This window comes from Camelus bactrianus, chromosome 13, assembly GCF_048773025.1.
Source record: "Camelus bactrianus isolate YW-2024 breed Bactrian camel chromosome 13, ASM4877302v1, whole genome shotgun sequence".
Classification (NCBI taxonomy): domain Eukaryota; kingdom Metazoa; phylum Chordata; class Mammalia; order Artiodactyla; family Camelidae; genus Camelus; species Camelus bactrianus.
Window position 1 is genome coordinate 61,444,852 of NC_133551.1, and position 13,233 is coordinate 61,458,084.

The following is a 13,233-nucleotide window of genomic DNA, read 5'->3' on the forward strand; positions in this document are numbered from 1 at the left end:
AGCAGGTTACGTCTCCTGTGCAGCCTGATTGGAGACACAGGGGTATGTCCTTGCTCTGCATCGAGGAGCTGGAGGTGAGACTAGGCCAGGGAGAGAAGAGAAAGGTATTTCTTTCTTGGGCCTTCCTAGCAGACCTCAGCCTGCACCCCTGCCCACGGGCTACCCATCGCACCACCCATCTCCAGGGCTGCCCACCCTGCATTTCCATGTGAGGTATGTTTCCCCATCTGTAGAGTGAAAGCTGGTCTCAATTTCTCACTTTGTCCCGCTCCTGGAGATAGGGGAGGAGAGCACCGTCTGGTCTCTGAAGAGTTAGGGAGAGATGGGCATGAGAAGCCCTCACCAGCCACAGATCAGCAATCTGTCCTGGCAAGCATGGGGCTTTGGGTACAGAGTCCAGGCTGGTGGGCTGTGCAGTGGGCTAGTAATCAAGCGCATTCACCCCCATCTGACAGCTTTTCACCCCAGAGCCCTCTGGGAAGCAGATTCCAGATTATAATATGGAAGTCAAAGGCACGCATGTTAGAGGAACTGACTTTATTTGGTTAAAAGCGTCTCCTGTGTAAAGTGAAGAATGCCCATGCAGACTGGTTTGGGGAAGGAAGAAGTGCTGAGGGATGGAGGGGGAATGTCTGTGCCCCCACAGGTCAGAGCACGGGGTGGGAGAGAGTTCTTTCAGCCCAGCCTCCCGCTCCTTCGTTGGCACAAAGCTCACTTCATTTCACCCTACTCCAGGGGCGAGAGGAACAGAAATGGCAGAAGCTCAGGCAAAGGAGGTCAGCTTAGAGTGAAACCATAGACTAGCACTACTTCCAACCTGGAAGAGAATCCAGGGATGCTGGGTCCTAGACCTGTCAGAGGCTGGGGGTTGAGGTGGTCATCAAGGCCAGAGATCAGGAATTAGGGTACTGGCTAGGGTTAGAGGTCAGGAGGTCGTAGGTCGCTCTCTGGGGTCAGGGGGCAGAGATGGGAGTGCTCCTCAGGGTCAGAGGGCACGGGGTGGGAAGACTGTTCTCTAGAGTCAGAGTTCAGGACTTGGGAGCTGCCCTCAGCCTGCCCCACTCCCCAGGCCCCCAGGCCCTCTGAGTAGAGCTCCTGGTTCTGCTCCTTCCAGCGGCGGAATTTCTCTCCAGTCAGCTCGGGGTCCCCTAGTACTTCCTCAAGGGCCTGCAGCTCCTGCAGCTTTGCCTGGAAGAGAAGTAGGGCCTAAGGGGCCATGATCACCCAGCGAGTGGGGAGAGTTCGAGTCCGGAGCTAGCTCTGGAGTCCAGGGCCTAGAATCTACCATCTGGCCTGGTCCAGCCCCCATCTTCAAATCAAGGGCCCAGTTCCAGGAACCTAGAACTTGGCCCGGACCACAGCAGACCCCAGAGCCGAGGGCCAGGAACCCAGCCGAAAGCCCCAGCCCATATGCTTGCGGTGCCCAGCACCCCCCGCTGACCTTGAGCGTGCTCTGCAGCGCCCGCACGCGGTGCGCTCGCTCATTGAGCTGTGGGTCCCGGTTGCGCCGCAGGAAAGAGCTCCGCCATTGCTCGTGAGTGAAGGGCTGAGGTTGGCCCAGCAGGGACACGCCACCCTGCCTCAAGCCCCGTACCATTCCTTCCAGTGCCCCTTCGCTGCTGTCTGTGGGAGGGGGAGAGCAGGATGAGGGTGTGCCCGCCCCAGCCCCCAGCCCTTCATCTCTGCTCCCAACCCGGACACGGCACCTGTCAGAGGGCCAAAGGAGGTCCGCGGGCTGCCCTGCGTGGGAGTGGTGGCGGGTGATGTGTCTCTGTGGAGTAGATTCCCAGCCTGGGCCGGGCTGGGCTGCAGACAGGGCGGAAGGATAAGAGGGTATCAGTCTGAGCTCCATGCACTGCTATTTAACAGCTGTACCGCCCCCGCCCACCCGCCCCCCCCCCCCAGGCCAGTCTCCACCAACCCCCAACTCACAGAGGCAGAGAGGGATCCAGCCTCATCGTCAGGGTCTTCTGCTTCCGTCTCGCTGTAGCAGTCTGGGGTGGACAGGAGCATTTGGGGAGCTACTATGCTTCATAGGGTTTTGGGAGGCGAGGGAGTGGACTTGGGGAATTAAGTCCCAGCCCCCATCCCAGGGAAGGCGGAGGCTCAGGTGAAACCAGGTGAGACCCACCCCTGTGAGATACCCACCTTCCTCTCGGGGCAGGGGGGCCCGGCCTGGAGATTGGTACTTGGAAATGCAAGTAATGAGATGGCGCACCCACCTGCAGAGGGGCAAACAGGTCTTAGGGAGTTTCCATTTAAAGTATGCCAGGACCTTTCACCTATATCATTTAATTTAATCCTCAGAGCAACCCTGAGAGATAGGAACTCTTATTAGTCCATTTTATAGTAGATAAAACTGAGGCTTAGAGAAGTGAGTGTCTTGACCAATTGCTGTCAGAGAGCTGGGATCCGAATCCAGGCTCCTAAGCTCAGGCTCCCAAGCTGGGAATTGGGAGTGGGGGGGCAGGTTGAAGTAGGTAACACTCACATGCTCAGATCCATCAGGGTATCAGCAGCAAAGATGAAGGGTTTATACACTTCATGGGTGAGCTGGAACACACTGCCAAGGAGCAGAGGGGCCTCACTCACCTGGGGGTGCCCACCCAGAACTCAGAGAGGCTAGACTGGGAATCCCAGCTACCTGCTGCCCTCACCTTGGCCCTCCTGACACCCACCTCTCCCTTTCTCTCCCCACTCCTAGCCTGTCACACCCCAGGACTTAACTATTTTTTCTTCTGATCTTGTCCACTTTCCAGGCTGTAGTTGGAGACATTGATGAGGCCCTCAGCCTTCTCATCCTGGAGGGATCACAGTGTGAGGGTCAGCTTGAAGCCCGAACACCCTTGAGGCCTGCTCAGGCTCCTGAGTGCAGGGGAGGGGAGAGGGCTTTCCTGGGCTCTCTAACTACAAATCTTTAAGTGCCCAAAGTTCAGGGCAGGAATCTGGGGTAGGGGCAAGATGGTGACCATGGGGTGCCTCTGAGCCTGGAAAGGGGAGCCCAAGATATCCAGAGAAACAGCCAGAGAAGAGGAGCTTGCTCTTGCATTTGCCGCATCAACAACACAGACAAAGCTGCTTCACACCACTAAGCTTTGCAAATGCTCTTCTCCCTGCCTGGTCTCCTTTCTCCTTTCCATCTGACTAACCCTTAGGTATGGATTTCTCAGGAAGTCTTTGCCATGCCTCAGGTGGACTGGCCACCTTTGCTGGACTCCGACCTACCCCTGAGCTCTTCCTCCATCATAGCTGGTGTTCTGGTATTGTCCCCGGGTGTGTATCCATCCCTCTCCCCCAGTGGCCTGAGTAACAGGAATGGTCCAATGCTTCCCTGTGTTCCAGTGCCCAGCCCAGAGCTGGGTGCACAGTAGCCCCCTGAATGTTAACTGAATGAATAAACAATTGCTTGAACAGCCCATCACTAGGATGAACAGATTAACAGAAGAGGAAGGAAAGGCGGGCAGAATTAAAGTGATTCTACACGGCCTCTGATACCTTTTCCAGGCTGCTTTTACACACACAGTAACTCATTTCTCTCTGAAGAGTGCCTGCATTTTACAGATAGGAACACTGGGGCCCAGGAGGGTCTGGGATCCACCTGTGACCACAGATGGAAGTGGATGGTGGAGGAGGGACAAAAGCCATGGCCCTGAGGTGACTCACTTGCCTACCTCTGTGTGTGTGTGTGTGTGTGTGTGTGTGTACGGGGTCTCACCTGGGGCTGGCGGTACCAGTAGAGCGTGTGTCCCTTGAGCACAAACCAGCAGCGGCGCCAGCGCGGGCCCATGAAGCCCCCTGGCACCTTGCGCAGCAGGAGCCAGCCATCACAGTCAGGCCGGCCCAGCTCCCGGCAGGACACCCGCCGGCGGCTCAGCTGTGTCGCCATGCCTGCAGCAGCACAGCACAGCCGGTTGGTGAGGGGCTGGCGAGGCAACCCAGACCCTCAGACCTGCTCCCTTGCCCTCCACGAGCACCCTCAGCTGGTATTCTGAACCCATGCTCTGTGCTTGGAATGTTACTGTGTCAGCTCTCGGGTGGGGATGCCTCTTCCCATTTTAGAGACAAGGAAACCAAAGATTAGAGGAGGAGCTGTTTGCCCAAAGTCACAGAACTGGCGAGAGGCCCAGGCTGGAGCACAGGTCTATCTGACCCCAGAAACAGAGCTGTTTCCAGGAGACGCTATGTGTGAAGTGTGTGGAGTAGTCTTGCTCAGCACTGCAGATTTCTAAGAGCTCCTATACCAGGGCCCCCCGCCCAAACACACCCAGTCAAGTGCATCTCATACCTTTTGATTTTTTGCGACCAAGGACAGGACTCTGAAAGGACCGCAGGAGATTAGAGAAGGGTCTGTCCAGAGCCACACACCCCCTCTTGCTGAGCCCCTGAGCTTTACCTTGTCAGGGTGCTCTAGGGGCTCCGGGGTGTCTGCTACCCCTGTTGGGAGTGTGGCTGGGGGTGCAGGTGGGCCGGGCAGGGGCTCGGGGTCAAAGGAAGTCGAGTCTGTCAGGGAGAAAGGAGAGAGAGGAAGGGTTTATGAACTCAGCCCCAGGCCCAGTGGCTAGGTGGGGGTGTCAGGGGCCAGGATCAGAGCCAGGCACCCCATATGCCTTGCCTGGGGAATCTGCCAACTGGTGGAGCTTTGAAGTTACCTGTCCAGGCAGCAGGGCTGGGCCCAGGACTTGGGTTTGAAGTCAGGTCAAAGGCAAAGACGTCTTCAGACAGGGCCCTGGAGAGATCAGGGAGAGATGAGGTGAGCCATGGCTCACCCACCAAGACGCACCCCAGGCCGAGCCTGTTACCTGGGAGACAGTGGGGCTGGAGCCAGTGATGGGCTCACTGGGTGTGAGGAGCTCAGGGCCTGAGGAGGGGTCTAAAAAACAATCAGAAACAGAGTGATGGAGCTGGCAACAGACAGGGCCTGAAAGCAGGCAGGGAACAGGTTTCGGCAGCAAGTACCTGTGGGGGTGTCTCTGGGACTGGGACCTTCTTCAGCACTAAGCTGACCCCGTCTGGCTCCCGCAGCAGCTCCCTCACCACGTTCTTATGGGGCCAGCCCACCTGGGGGACAGGGCAGGGGACAGGGCAGGGACTCTGGACTTGGCAGGAAGCTCTGAAGCAACCCAGCAGCCCTTGCCTGCAGAGCGCTCTCTCAGCCTCCCCCTCGTCCTACTCCAGGAAGCCTCCACGAGCCCGTCTGGCCTGTGTGAGGTGGCTCACCTCATGGACGGCAGCTCCCATAACCCTGGTCTCCCCCAGGGAACCTCCTTATCCACCAGCCTGGGTTCTACTCGGAAGCCGTTCCTCCCATCATGTCCCTTCCCTCACTCACCACCACCTGCTCATTGACCTGGACAATCTCGTCTCCAGGAAGAATCTGAAGCTGGGAGTCGTCCGGGACCTGGTATGGGGTGGGGGTGCTCAGAAGGTGCACCCTCGGGGGGCCGGAAGCTGGCTTGGCCGGCATGTAAGAGGGTTGTGGGGGTTGGCAGCTGAGAAGGGTGCAGGGCTCTCACCTGGGGGCCCACTCGAGACACGAAGTGCAGGCAGTTGCTGGTGGTGTGGATCTCCAGGCCCTGCGAGACAGAAGCTGCAGTCACTGAGGGTGTAGGGGCCTCAGGATTAACGGCCAGACCTCACTGGGCACCAGGACTGGTAGGTGGTTGGGACAGGGGAGAGCTGGCCTCAAGGTGGCACCACCCAACTTGCTGTGTGCCTTCCAACTTGCTGCCGCTCCTCTTTGGGCTCTGCCCTCTCCTCCGACAAGGGCCGAGGGGAGCAGGTTGCTGACTTTCAAGGTATGAGATTCAGAACCCCATCTGGCTCCCGCAGCAGCTCCCTCTCCACGTTCTTATGGGCTGAGCAGGGATGGAATGGGACAGGGCAGGGTTGGGGCCTCTGGTTTTCCTAACTGGTCAAAGATTAAAGCAGAGAAAGGTCATGTCCTTTTCCCTCTCCCCTAACCTGCCAGGTCCATGTCTCAGGGCTGGGATGTGTCACCTGAGACCACACCAGCTGCAGCCCCCCAGGACTGGAGAAGGGGCTTATGACAGCGAGACCCCAGGGAAGTCCTCTGGGCCATTAACATTCGTATAAAAAAGGCTTTCCAGCTATAACGGTATAGGATTCTATGGAAACCTAGCACCAGATTTCAGGGCCCAGACATAGCTGCTGAGGTGACAGAGGTGAGAGTTGAGAGGTCAGGCTCACCGAAGGATCGTCCAGCGGCACGCGCTCCAGCACAGCCCTCTGCTCCCGCAGCTCCTCCGGGCTGTAGCTCAGGATGCTGTGGCAGATCCCAACTACGTGGCTGCACTGGCGTGGGGAGAGCAGCGTGTCTAGCCTGAGCCCCATCCCACCCCATTTCCACATCCCACTCACCGCCCCAATACTCACAATCCTCAGGACTTTGCTCTCCTTCTCAGCCGCTGGACAGTCCTGGAAGCAGAGTGAGAGAGCAGAGGCCTACCCTGAGTAGGGGGCACTGCCTTCCCCCGAGGGCAGGGGAGTCCCTGCAGTCCCTCCCTGCATCCTGTACCCTGTCCCCCTTCCCAGAATGACATGGCCCCAGAGCTTTGGCCCCAAGATCTCTTTCCCCCTGATGCCAGGCCCCCAGAAGTCACCATACATGCCCTCCCTGGCCCCTCCCCCTCCTGAGAGACAAACTTCCTGAATTGCCCTATCAGTTAGGAGCCACTGACACCCCCAACGCCTCCTACCCAGTGGCTGTGCCTCCTCCCTTTCTGCCCTCTCCTCTTTCTGCTCTCACATCCGATCCTGTGCTGATTCACAAGTTATAAAAAGCTCTACCCTGACTTGGTCTCTACGGTCTGGGCCAAGCCTGGCCCCTGGTTCTCCTACCTCCTGCAAGGCCTGGCCCAGCTCCCTGCACAACTCCCCAATCTCCTGGCAGGATGAGAAGTCATTTAAGTGGGAGAAGAGGTACCTGGCAGGGGGAAGGATAGAGCAATGGTTAGGGAACTGAGCTTACCAGTCAAGTCACTGAACCACTCTGAGCTGATTATGCATCTGAGACTTGCGGGTAATACCCACTCTGATGGGCTTTGATCTGGGGTAAAGATGACTGATACAGCTAAAGATTTTAGCATAGGACTTATCTGTCAAGCACCTACTACATGCCAGGCCCTGTTTTAGGCACTGGAGAGACAGATGTTATACATCTAGTTACATCAATAATGATTTAACTTCTGCTGTGAAGCATAGGGAGCTCTGAGAGTGTACAACAGGGAAGGCTTCCCTGAGGAGGTGACATTAGCGCTAGGACTTATGAGACAAGCAGCAGCCAGTGAAGGGAGTGGAGAAGCTCTCTATGCAGTGTTGTTGATATGACTGTCATGATTACAAGCTGGAGATGGGGTGGGAACCCAGGCATCCCAATGCTCCTGCACAGACCAATTAGCCTCTTTGCCCAGCTGCACCATATCTGAACAAAAGCCAAACTCTATTTTTCTCTCCCAGGGCCTGGAGGAGCCCAAAGATGAAACAGGTCCTCTTACCAGTAACTCAGACCCTGGGAAAAGCCTAAGGTACCTGTTGAGCCAGAAGAGGAGGGAACGGGCCTCTTGCACCAGCTCCACGGCTGCGCTGAGGACATTCGCAGGGGTGTCAGCACAGCCCCTCAGGTGACCTTGGACTAAGCTCTGAAATGCCTGGATCCTCTCCAGCAGCCCTTCTGTCAGGCTCTGCAGGTTCTCTGACTGGAGCCCAGAGCTCTGTGCCAGAGAAGGGGCAGGTTAATTCCTGGCAGCGGCCGGCCCCCCATCAGCACCCCCAAGGTGGGTAGAAGCTGCAGCCAGTGTGGCCACCATTCACTCACCAGGGCCCGGAGCTGCTCCACCCCTTCCAGGATGAGCTCCTGGTGGCCCAGAGGCCACACAGTTAGAGCCTCCAGGCTTCGGGGACAGAGCTGGAGCAGGTACTTGCCAGGCAGCTCCCAGTCCTCAAAGCAATAGTCCTGCAGGGAATCATCGAGGCCTGGAGGGGTGGGAGGGTGGTCAGCGTAGGGGGAGCCAGGGGGTGTCAAGGCCTTTCCAGTCACTTCTTCACTCCTGCAAAGCTCTTGTCCTAATGACAATTCTGAGACCCAGTTCACGGATAAGGCTACTGAGTTGAGAAGTAGGATAGTATAGGGCAGCAGCTCTCAAAGGATGGTCCCCAGACCAGCAGCAGCGGCCTCACTGGAGAACCTGTTAGAGATACAAATTCTCCACCCACCCCCACCCTCCACCTGCTGAATCAGAACTCAGGAGCAAGGCCCAGCAGTTTGTGTTTTAACAGATCCTCCAGGTGTTCTGATGCTTGCTCAAGTCATGCTTGATGGGGCTATGGAGTCAGGAGACCTGAGTGATAGCACTTGAGCAAGTAACTTAGTTACTCTGTGTCTCAATTTCCTCACCTATAAAATGAGGGTAGTAAAAACACCTGCCTTCGAATCATATGTATTAAATGTCATGACACATGTCAAGCACTTGGCCTCTTTTGGTTTATGGTAGACAGTCAATAACAGCCCCCATATTATTATTGCCAGGCTCTTTACCATGATCTACAAGGCCCTGTCTGATCAGACCACCACCTGCCTCTTCAGCCTCATCTCTTGGCCCAGCCCCTCAAACTCAGCACTTCAGAACCAGAGCGCTAACTCCCTGCAGCTCCTGGAATGCTCTTTTGCCTCACATGTGCTGTTGCTTCTGCCTGGACTGCTCTTCCAGCTTTTCATGTCCTTTTTCATCTAACTCCCTCCAGGAAGCCTTCCACAACTCCCCAGTCTCAGTTGGGGGCCTCTGCTGCTCTCACTGTTCCCTGCACCTCCATAAACTCTTGCACCAGAGTATCAACCTCTCCTACTTGATCACGATCTCCTGTGTACGGTGAATGTGCCGGGTCGCCTCCCTCTAAACAGACCCTGACATTGAGCTACACGTGCCAGGCCCTTGTCAGGAGAAGTGGACCAAATGAGACACTTCATGGATAGGGAAACTTTTCCACTTTATGGATAGGGAAACTGAGACCTGTGGTCACAGAACTGTTGAGCGGAGGGGCTGGGCCTGGAACCTAGTCTGAGAGTCTGACTCTGGCCCTGAATCCCTGCTTTTACTGAGACTGATCACCCTGAGTCTGCCCCCCATCATCCATGTACTCCAGCTCCCCCGTCGAGGAGGGATGTCCTGACTCACCTACGCCCTCCCAGCTGCATGTCAAAGAGTCTTTACTCCTCTGAGTCTCTCGGCAGTCTAGGCCCTTTTGCATCCATCTAGGCTCATCTCCCCCTGTGACCTAGGATGGGGCTGTACCAAACTCTTCAGTCTGGCTGGGGCTTCTGCTTCTCTCACTGGGAGCCTCAAGGTGGGGAGAAGGGAAAAGACATCAGGGCCGGCCCTTTTCCAAAACCTGAGCAAATCACTTCCTGTCTCGGTTTCTGTGCATCAGTTTCAGCTTCTGAAAAGTGGGTTTAGTAACAGCCCCCTAAGCCCTGGGGTAGATGGAAGATGAAGGACGTACAGTGGGGGTGGTGCCTGCTGGGGAGACACCCTCTGTTTTCATTACACAACTACTGCCTCCCCATTCCCACCCTGGCAGCCCAAGAGGCTGCCAGGGTGATAGGAGACCACTTCTGTTTCCTCCAGGGACCCCGAGGTCTTCTCGTCTATCCTTCTGCCAGGTTCGTGGCAGACGCTCGCTCTATAAATACTTGTTGACTTACTAACCAACTGACGGACTCAACAGGTCATTTTTCCTTTTCCTCTCCCTGTCCCAGTGCCTCTCAAGCCCAACACTGCCCCAGCCCCACCCACCTCTCAGCCAAGCCGCCACTTTCCTGGGGGTCCAGGTCGCTACTGGCTCCATGGCCAAGTCCGGCAGCTGGGATCCACACCCGTTCCGTCTGGCCTACACAGGAATTTCCGCTCCCAGAGCCCTGGCTGGGGAGGGGCTGGGCTGGGCCCAGGGCGGAGCCACTGGCATACCTAAGCCCACGTGGCTGCCCAGGTGAGGAGCTGCAACAACCATTGGCCTACTGCCTGTCCTCCTCCTGCTCAGCTCTTCAGGCATCCCAGGGCAACCAGGGGCGGTGCCACTGGTGTGTGACCCAGGCGACCTCAGAACTGGCTTGGGATCCCCGCCCAAAATTGACCTCAGATGGCAAAGTGAAACCCTGACCTTCAGGCTCCTCAAAGAGGGGCCAAAAAATGAGCAGTGAGCAACAAAGCACAGAGGTTAGGGAGCCAGAGCTTGGGTGCAAATCCCGGCTCTGCAGCTTGTTAGCTGTGAGACCAAGGGCTACCCACCAGGCATCAGTTTCCCTATCTGTAAAATGGATATCATCAGTCCGATTTCAGAGTGCTGCTGTGCAGAGTACCCACGTTAACAGCTCTAAAACCTTCAGAACTGGTTTTTAGCCCCGTCTTTTTTTTGTACTGGGGACCCTTTTGGCAGTCTGGGGAAACCTCTGGACCCTTTCTCAGAATGATGCTTTTAAAAGCATAAAGCAAACTGCTAAAGATTACAAGGACAATTACCATCAAAATATATTAAAAATCACAAATTTATGACATAGTAATATGTATTTATTAGCATTAAATAACAAGACTGGCAAGTTTAAATTTTCCTTTTCGAATGATATCAGTGTGTTGTTGCTCAGCATGAATAACACTGAACTGTGGGGGTGGCCTTTGACTCACTTCCTCACACTAATTGATCAGCAAACAACTAAAGACAGGGAATGCAAGAGAGTAATGGAGAAGCTGGGGTCGCCAGTGTGGGAACAGGTGGATTCACCATTTGGTCACTGACCCTCTACTTGGCACAATCAACAGCAGCTATGTCTCTGGAGTGTCCGAAACAGAGTCTAAATTTGGCTCATGGATGTCCATGTAATGTGTTTTAATGGTCATCATTTAACAATTTCACATACAAATTGAGTTCTCTGGAATTTGGCCAGCTCTGCTGACCCCATTCCCCCTTCACAGGTGGCATCAAACATGAATGCAGATCATTGGCTGCCTCCTTCAAGGGGACTCCAGGTCCCCACAGGCCTTGCTCCCTCATTTATAAACAAGTGGGTTCCAAATTTGCAACATGGCCCTCACCTCTGGCTTTGTCCTTTACTTCACACACTGCACGGTGTGTATCCCTTCAACACTCCTCCTTGCTGCTTCCTCTAATGTTTTTGCCTCTTCCTACATTAGCCTCCCTGTGGCGCTCTAGGGAAACCCAGTAAACACAGACCCATCTCCACCATCCTGATTTCATCCAACACTGACCCTGAGCTGGCACAAGACATAGAGGTGAGAAATCAGCCAGCCTCCACCCTCCCTGAACTCACAATCTTGTAGGAGAGAAACGAACAAGAACTTACCACTTATACTCACATATGCCCCCAAAAGGACTGGGGGCCTAACAACCACACCAGTGCCTCTACTCTGGGCCCCCAGCAACTGGCAGGGCTAGGCAGCAAGGAACAGAGTAAACTGCAGCTTCTATTTTGAAGGTAGTTTTATGAGTTTATAAAAGTTCTTTGGACATATATGCTGTAAAAATTTCAAAGGTAACAGTAGGTCATTAAGTGTAAGGAGGACGTGCCCTTTCCCCAGCATGTCCTCATCCCATTCCCCAGTGTGGGCCACTGTTAAAGTTTTCTGGGTGTCCTTCCATTCTCTCTGTAAGCTGATACTCTACATGCTGCTATTCTGAAAATATGCTTTTTTCCCCATTTTATGAGATAATCAATACCAAGTGAAATAACCCACGTAAAGTATTTAGAACAATGCCCGGCACAGTCAGCTACTATTTTTTAGCGCACCTCGGACAGCGTTCTTAATCAGTAGATTCAGATCTTTTATTATAGTCCCCAAACTGAGGTAGGGGTATCTCTACAGGAACTCCGTCTTGGGGAAAGAGGTGGAATGCACCCTTCTCCAAGGCAGGTGTGATTGTCCTAACAGAAACCAAGTGAAAAAGGCCTACTCCTGTTTGGGGGGTACTAAGAAGCACCCAACCCCTCCTTTGCTGAGAGCCAACTGGTGACATCCAATCATCTGAGGCAGGGATAGGGCCAGGAGCAGGGCTGGGGAGGCCCTTCCACACCTGGTCCAGGTCTGAGACTTCTGAATGCTACAAGGCAAGGCCTCTCCTGCCTACCCAGCCTGGACTCCCTGGTGGGTGGGGGAGGTGCTGCTCAGGCCTGATGCTGATCTCTCCTGACAGCTGCTCCTAAGGCTGGCAGGGCGGGCAGGCGGGGGAAGGGACAGATTTAAAGGTCTAGTTGCCCCGCCCCCTGACAGACCTGGGAAGGCAGACACTGGTGAGCATCCTCCGAGGGCATGGCTCTCTTGTGTATGAGAGGTCAGGAACCTCTATGCCCCAATTTCCGCTTCCTGGTACCTTGAACGCCCCTGGTCCTCATTACCGCTTCCACCCCACAGGACACCAGGGAGACTAGCGGCACCCACCATGCGATTTCGGCGCCTGACCCCTGGCTACTTCCGAGTGCTACAGGTAAGCGCCCCTAACCAGCAGTTTCTGGCACCGACCCCTTTCTCCCCGTACCATGGCTGGGTTGACACCCAGCAGCCAGGCTGTCACGTTCCCTGCCGCCTGAGCAGCCAGGGCCCAGATGGGCAGTGAAGCGAGAGGGATTGGGGTGGAATCTCCCTGGCCAGCAATGGCATCTGTATCTCCTTCCCCCAGTAGCTTCTCAGCCCCCTTCCACTCCCCACCTTCCCAGTGGTCTCAACTGACCCCTCAAGCGGACCCTCTGTGCACCTCCAGATGCAGATAGCCGGGGAGCTGAAGGCAGAGCCCCAGAGTTCACTGGCTGGGGTTGTGGCTGCACTGCTGGCTGTCCTCGGGCTGGGCGGCTCCTGCTATGCTGTCTGGAAGATGGTGGCGCAGCGGCGGCCGCCACAGGCTCCATGATGAAGCGGGCGGCCTCTCACCTGGGTCCTGGGGGGGTAGGTGACTCAGCAGAGGCTACAATCTCAGGAATCTTCATTTCTGGGGGTCAGTCCCTGCCCTCATTGGAAGCAGGATAGTATAAACCTGATCCTACCCCTCCACACACTTGGGTTCCAACTGGGGGCTTCAACTCAGATGCCAGGACCCCTGAGGGAAGGGAAGGATGCAGGTTCCAAAGCTGGATCAAGTCGGGAGGAGACACCCTGGGCCCTGCACGCAGGAGTAGTAGAGGAATTTTTGGAGGGCAGGAGTTTTGGGGAGTGG

At 55.5% G+C, this 13,233-nt stretch overlaps 2 protein-coding genes across 3 annotated transcripts; one reads left to right on the forward strand and one right to left on the reverse strand.

The window, feature by feature from the left end:
• Positions 1-522: 522 nt before the first annotated feature.
• On the reverse strand, positions 523-11,362 carry CNKSR1 (connector enhancer of kinase suppressor of Ras 1). 2 transcript variants are annotated; one of them, XM_074377107.1, is made up of 21 exons: positions 9,810-11,362; positions 7,835-7,992; positions 7,549-7,730; positions 6,859-6,943; positions 6,394-6,435; positions 6,208-6,312; positions 5,514-5,573; positions 5,297-5,398; positions 4,957-5,058; positions 4,800-4,870; positions 4,650-4,726; positions 4,394-4,500; positions 4,286-4,316; positions 3,716-3,888; positions 2,728-2,801; positions 2,492-2,563; positions 2,149-2,222; positions 1,933-1,994; positions 1,707-1,806; positions 1,442-1,623; positions 523-1,188 (listed from the first exon to the last, which is right to left on the reverse strand). In XM_074377107.1, the coding sequence occupies exons 1-21, from the start codon at positions 9,859-9,861 to the stop codon at positions 919-921; spliced, it is 2,181 nt and encodes a 726-aa protein (XP_074233208.1). In that variant the 5' UTR covers positions 9,862-11,362; the 3' UTR covers positions 523-918. The 2 variants fall into 2 exon arrangements, with proteins under 2 accessions (XP_074233208.1, XP_074233207.1); XM_074377106.1 differs by having other exon boundaries at positions 5,330-5,398; positions 9,810-11,361.
• ZNF593OS (ZNF593 opposite strand) lies at positions 7,662-13,168 on the forward strand. The gene is made up of 3 exons (XM_074377104.1): positions 7,662-7,793; positions 12,438-12,510; positions 12,784-13,168. The coding sequence occupies exons 2-3, from the start codon at positions 12,466-12,468 to the stop codon at positions 12,928-12,930; spliced, it is 192 nt and encodes a 63-aa protein (XP_074233205.1). The 5' UTR covers positions 7,662-7,793; positions 12,438-12,465; the 3' UTR covers positions 12,931-13,168.
• Positions 13,169-13,233: the final 65 nt, after the last annotated feature.

What these genes read in the sequence shown, in the direction of transcription:
- ZNF593OS (XM_074377104.1), top strand. Translation starts at nt 12,466, where the DNA reads ATGCGATTTCGGCGCCTGACCCCTGGCTACTTCCGAGTGCTACAG. An exon ending in GCTACTTCCGAGTGCTACAG is followed by an intron (nt 12,511 to 12,783) that starts GTAAGCGCCCCT and finishes GTGCACCTCCAG; the next exon opens with ATGCAGATAGCCGGGGAGCT.
- CNKSR1 (XM_074377107.1), bottom strand. Translation starts at nt 9,861, where the DNA reads ATGGAGCCAGTAGCGACCTGGACCCCCAGGAAAGTGGCGGCTTGGCTG. An exon ending in TGGAGCAGCTCCGGGCCCTG is followed by an intron (nt 7,731 to 7,834) that starts GTGAGTGAATGG and finishes TCTCTGGCACAG; the next exon opens with AGCTCTGGGCTCCAGTCAGA. An exon ending in TGCCGCTGGACGATCCTTCG is followed by an intron (nt 5,574 to 6,207) that starts GTGAGCCTGACC and finishes TCTGTCTCGCAG; the next exon opens with GGCCTGGAGATCCACACCAC.